General features: G+C 44.8%; 1 protein-coding gene across 7 annotated transcripts in view; it reads left to right on the forward strand.

Moving 5' to 3' along the window:
* The first annotated feature begins 3,293 nt into the window (after positions 1–3,293).
* The window catches only part of PABIR2 (PABIR family member 2), a 205,437-nt gene continuing 202,730 nt past the window's right edge, over positions 3,294–6,000 (forward strand). For 3 of the 7 annotated variants that reach the window (XM_040468150.1, XM_040468143.1, XM_040468148.1), the window contains exon 1: positions 3,296–4,408. In XM_040468150.1, the coding sequence (XP_040324084.1) occupies positions 4,311–4,408 (98 nt within the window). In that variant the 5' untranslated portion in view covers positions 3,296–4,310. Of the gene's footprint in view, positions 4,409–6,000 lie in introns of all 7 variants that reach the window. The other 4 variants (XM_040468147.1, XM_040468144.1, XM_040468145.1 and 1 more) reach the window with 2 other exon arrangements.

A 6,000-nucleotide genomic window follows, 5' to 3' on the forward strand; every position in this document is an offset into this window, starting at 1 on the left:
TAATATTCATCCAAATCAGTGTTTCCATTTAATAACGCTGTCATGGCTCAAACATTTTAAGAAGTGCTCTTTTAGAATTTTTCAGCACCAGTTTAATGAGCCACGGAATACTGAAATCGTAACTCCATGCTAATAATTTTGTAAAACCATACCTTTTAAGAACCGTATAGAGAACTGGCAGAGAAGGCAAGTGAAACTACTGAAATGATAGTTATTAATTAAAATAGTCACTACATGGTATAGCACTTCAGAGTTTAAAAAATGTCTTCATATACTCGTCTCAATTGGTTCAATCATGAACGCTGCTCAGCTAATTACTGGTGAATGTAATGGGATTATCTTGAAACAGTTCATGACAAGTTAATGACATGAACGATCATAATCATTCTTCATTCATTCTGAGAACAGAATAAGAAAAACTTAATTATATTACCAGACATGAGGATGATTTGGAGTCTCCTGACGTAAGACAGGTTAACAATAGCTACCATTTTTTTACGCACTTAATTATGCGCCAGGTACTGTCCTAAGCACTTATTAAAAATTTTTTTTCTCCATTCTGAGAGAGTGCAAGCATGTGCATGTGGGGGAGGAGCAGAGACAGAGGGAGAGAGAATCCCAAGCAGGCTCTGTGCTGACAAACGCAGGGCTCAATCCCATGAACCGTGAGATCATGATCTGGGCAAAATCAAGAGTTGGAGCCTTAACTGACTGAGCCACCCAGGCGCCCCATAAGCACTTTAAATATGTGATTGCATTTAATGCTTACAGTAATTCTGTGAGGTAGGCACTATCACAATGCCCATTTTTCAAAGGAGGAAACTGAAGCCCAGAGGGGTTACTCAAGTGACAACTGCTAAGTGGCAAAGCCAAGAGTCCTCTGCCGTTCTATTTAAGTGAAAAGACAGATGAGGTGCGTCCGGATATTTCTCTGGATACTATTTCTGTACTCATAAACACTTGATAAATCTTTTTAAATTATTTTATGAATAAATGCAGGTTTAAATAACCTGCCATTCACAGCCATCTTGTAAAGAAGGCAAATTACTTCTATTTTACAGTTGATAAAATTCCAGAGAGATTAATGGCACATAATTAGGTAGCAGTAGAATCTGAGCTGGTACCAAGGTCTCCTGAAAGCCACTGTTAAAGTTCCCAGGGTACCTGGAAAATTTACGAAAGATGGTAGTTAAAGCTGAGTAAGTCAGGGTGGATGTCAAAGGCCGTGGTTAAATACAGAATGGGGTCAAAGCCAAATTGAATAGCAGAAAAATAGAGAGGGAGTACATGAGAAAAGAACTAGATCTTACTCCCACTCTGCTGCTCATTTTACTTTTCAAAGAGTTTGTTGATATTCGTGGCAAGTAATAAAGTTTAATAGATATATTTTGAATGAACAGACAATATCATCATGCCTAAGCATTACAGATATCTAATTTTTAAAAATCGAAGTACAATAACACTAAGAAAGTAGCTTATAACATGACAAGGAAAGAGCAACCAAGAGACTTGCAAGAAAAGGGGTAGTAATATGAAACAACTACGTACCCAAGATGGCAGGAAGTTTTCAGCTATTACCAAAGAGGAGGAACTCTCTAACTAAAGGGTAGCTAAATGCCAGGAACCTATAGTACATGCATAAGTTAGAATGTCAAAAGGAACGAGTAGTACAAAAACAATTCTGTATACTATAGTGGCAAACACAATATTTGAAGAAATTATTTTTACTTCTTCCCATTTTTATACATGATTATACCAACCTAGCTGTGTTTCATGATCGGCTCCTGCTGTTCCACAGCAATATGCCATGATCTCAGATTGCCATTTTGCTTAGATCTATACCTTGCCACTTATGCTACTCCTGTCTTTGAGTGTCCCAGTCTGCTGCCATCTGTGCCAGGCCTCTTCATTATAAAAGGTGACCCACAAATATGTGATAATCAGTTGTCTAGTTTACCAGTTGTTATGGCAACTTTTAAGCAACTGCTTAACCGTTAGTTATCATAAGGGTAAGTCAGAGAAAAGTTGAGGCCAAGGCCACAGGTTACAAGCACCCCAAACCTCCCAAAAGATTTCCATGAAGTGAAAGAAACTAGGTAGGCAGGAATATGTGAATTGAACCTTGAAATGATGGCCAAGGTAGCATCCATATCCTCACATGTCCTTGAGTTTCTCCTAATCATTAAGCTTCTGAACGTTAGCAATTCTACTAAATTGTTGGACTCCTCAGAGTTAGGGACTCTGCATGTGGTCAGCGAATGACTGTTCAGTAGCTTTTGTGAACACGAGACTGTACTTTTTTTTTTTTTTTTTTGAGCAGATGATGGAGTTGCTATGACCTTGAAATAAAAAGAGATAAATACATTGATCAAAAACAGAGTTTCTAATCCAGTTGGCAGGAAGATGTAGGCAATCTAAAGGAAACTTTGCAAAAGAGCTTTAGAAACTCTGCATTACAAGGAGCAAATATTAACATTGAGGAATAAAATGATTGAGCTTGGCAGGTTTAATATGGGATAACTAAATTGAAGAGGCAGGAAAAGTAGTTTTGCTAAATTTTGAAACCAATTTCCTAACTAGCAAATTTCCTATATTTCTTTGTATGTATGATTTTAACACAATACAATGCCATCTTTACCCTAGGGTCATTCAAGTAGTGAGGATTACATGAGTTAATATTTCTAAAGCTCTTAGAATTGGACCTAGCACAGTAACTGCTATGTAGGTGTTTGTTAAATAAAATAATCCCAGGCCTCACACGTGCCGAATGGCTATTGTTAGGGTCTCCATAAATCCTAGAAAGAAAAAAAAAAATTCTGGGTCTGCTACTTGTTCTTCAGGACTTTTCTTAACATCGTTGAAGCCTTGCAAAATGGAGATGACTCCTTGCCACTCGCCATATGAACTTTCATTATTTTTTCACTTCCGTTTTGTCTAGTGCAACCAAATGGATGATCTGAAAAAGAGATCAGCCCCTCCAAAGGCCAACAAAATCAAGGGATTTAAGAAGCGAGCAGGGATCACAGAGGTCAGAGCAAACAAACTGGGAGCGAAAAAACGTGAAAACCACAAGTTTCCATTTCCCTCGAATATTGGCCCAAACTCCTCCTGAAAGATGATGCTCCAGTGTCTCCAAACTATTGGTTCTTTTCAAAATCGGGCGCCAGGGTCCCCGGGCCAATGCCATAGAGGAAGGCGCCGGGCCCCCTGGAAACGCTCCTCCCACTTTGGAGGAGGTTTGCGGGGCGGGGCTCCCACGCATGCTCCGTGCCCGCGGGCTCATTGGCGCTGCCGCCGGGCGCGTGCGCAGGACCTGATAGGTGCCCGGACGCGGAAGACTTGGCCCCGTGGAGGTTCCCGCTTCTGAAGCGTGGGAGGCGGAAGAGGCGGCAGGTTGTAGATTTTGGTCTTGGCCCCAAGGGGTTCCCCCCGGGCCATCAGAACCCAAGAGAGGAAGAGGAGGCACCGCGGCGGCGGGCCGAACCCCCCACCTGTCCTCCAGGCGGGGAGGGGGGGGTAGGGAGGGGATAAGCACCCCTCGCAGGGCTGAGGAGCTCCTAGGACCGGGTCCCAGAGCATGGGGGGCTGGACCGGGTCCCCGAGCATGGGGAGCTGGAGCCGTCGAGGCCGCCCGGCCGGGCCCTCCCCGACTGTCAGCTTTACGGTGGTGTTAGCACTGCCCGGGCAGCTGCGGTGTCTGTAGCCCGGCCCCACTTGAGGTCGTCGGCCGAAAGATAGCAACATGAGTTCCGCCGCTGCCTAGTTTCCTCCCCCTCCTCTTCTCCCTCTGTCCGCCTCCTTCTCCTCTTCCCCATACTTCGTCTTTTCCTTTCCCTCTCTCGTGCTCCTCTTTTTCCTCCACCCTGCCCTCCTTCCCTTCCGTCCTCGTCCTTTCCCCCATCTTTCTTTCCCGATTCTGTCCTCCTTGTACTCTGTTTTCCTGTTTTTCCATCTATCCCCTTTCCCTTCCTCTTGCTCTTTTCCCTTCATCCCTCTCTTTTCTCCATCATCTTCCCCTTATTCTGTCACCCTCCACCACCACCTCCTCTCGCTACCGTCTCCCCTTCCTCCTCCCCTCACTCACTATCAGCCTCCCTTCCTCATCCTCATCCTCCTTCCCTCCTCCTCCTCCTCCTCCTCCTCTCCTCCTTTTCTCCGCCCCAGCCCCCGCCCCCAAGCCTCCGCCCCTTAGCCCCCGCCCCCAGCTGCCAGTCCCCAGCAGCTCAGTCCTGCAGTGAGAGTCTTGGGAGTCCATAGCTAAGCACCAGGAGCTGAGCACTGCCCGCTGTGCCTGCCTGCAAGTCTCCGACATGGCTCAGGAGAAAATGGAGCTGGACTTTGAGCCTGACACATCTGATGGGGGCGCCCTGAGGAGATCCAGCAGCGCTCCCCTGATCCACGGGCTCAGGTGAGCTGGGTGGGGGACGATGAATAGGGGGTTCAGGGTCTCCTCTATTCCCTGCAAGCAATCTTCCTTCCCTAAAGTGAGACTTGGAGCTCATTTGGGTTCTCCCCCCCCCCCCCCCCCCCCCCCCCTGTTTGCTTGACAGTGACTTGGGTCCCAAGGTGGAGTGAAAGTTTGACCCCAAACTCTGGGAAGCGTGGGGGAGAATGAGGCCCTCTTTACCTGGGGCTCTGTTGGCTCACTCTGAAAGGAACTACAAGGAGCTTCTGGCTCTTCTAACAGGTTGCTTGCCCTGCCTAATTTACACCACTGAATGTCAGACTGAAGCCCCTGGAACTAGACTTGCAACTTGACACCTGTCTCTAAGAGCTGCTATTTCTAAGCTCGGTTTAGGAACCTTGGCATTAACAGAGCATTTACTTTAATAAATCACAATTTATCTAATAACTTGTACTCAAGTGGCGTGTTCATGTCACATTAGGTGATTCGGATTTGTCCTAATGTTTTCAGATCCCCAAACTGCCTGAAATGCATTCCAGTGAATTAAAAAAAAAAAAAAAAAGAGGGGTGTCCTGTAGCTTAGATCAGTTAAAGAAAACAATGTTTTAGAAAACAATGGGAACAATCAACCCTTGAATTTTAGTGGTAGGGTCTTGTATTGTCATGTGAATAAGTCACCAGAGGGTCTATTTTAAGGTAGAATTTTGTGATGGTGAAGGAGGTTGGCAGACCTCCTGAGCCTATTACATTTCACTCTTAGAAGTAAGATAATTCATCTTAGTAGAGAGCTAATTTGTGAGACCCTGTGGAAATGGAATTAGTCCAAAAAAGGGGATGGGAGTAGAATTAGCCAAAATCATTAATCAAGCACAGTGAAGGCAAAGAAACAGGTAATCCTTGTCTGTCAAACTGATTACAATATCTGTATTTTGGGGGGAAGTGGATTTACTTATTTTCTTTTACTAAATTTTGAAACTGGGGGGAGGTTGGAGTGGCTCCTTGCTTTCCTAATGCCGTCCTCCGCTCTACATTTATTTTTGATACTATAGGAATAAATTGGTCTTTGGGGTTGTCTTTTAAAATCTGGTAAGCAAAAGCAGTTGCTAGGGGGTCGGGGCCATCCCACTGACCTGCATTTAGACTGTTGTAGAAATAATGCACTGTTTTTTGAATCAGGGTCTAAGTAAATACTTGCAAGGTAGCATGAGGTGACAGAAGCAGGGGTGAGGAGACTAGACCTCATCCCAATTTTCTCCCTGATTGTGGTCATGAGTGTCAGTTTTCTCATTCAAAATTTAGGAGAGCTGGATTAGGTGATTTCAGCAGTCCCTTGGAACCCAATTCAGTTCAGTCCTGAAAATCCTTCTTGCCCTCTTATTATGGGCATGGCACTCTGCTAGGCAGTGCAGGGAGATTGTACAAAGATGAACAAAATACCTCTGCCCAAGGAGTTTGAGACACGCACACTTTTCTTTAATAAAAGGTAAAGTGGGTATCTCGAGAAGAATCTCATTTCCCATTGTGCTCTTTGGACTCAAAGGAGGGATGATTGCGTTAGGTTTGTGTATTGAAGAGAGGCTTCACAGAGGGCACTG

The sequence above is a fragment of the Herpailurus yagouaroundi genome, unplaced genomic scaffold (genome assembly GCF_014898765.1).
Source record: "Herpailurus yagouaroundi ecotype Mexico unplaced genomic scaffold, PumYag 67681, whole genome shotgun sequence".
Lineage (NCBI taxonomy): Eukaryota > Metazoa > Chordata > Mammalia > Carnivora > Felidae > Herpailurus > Herpailurus yagouaroundi.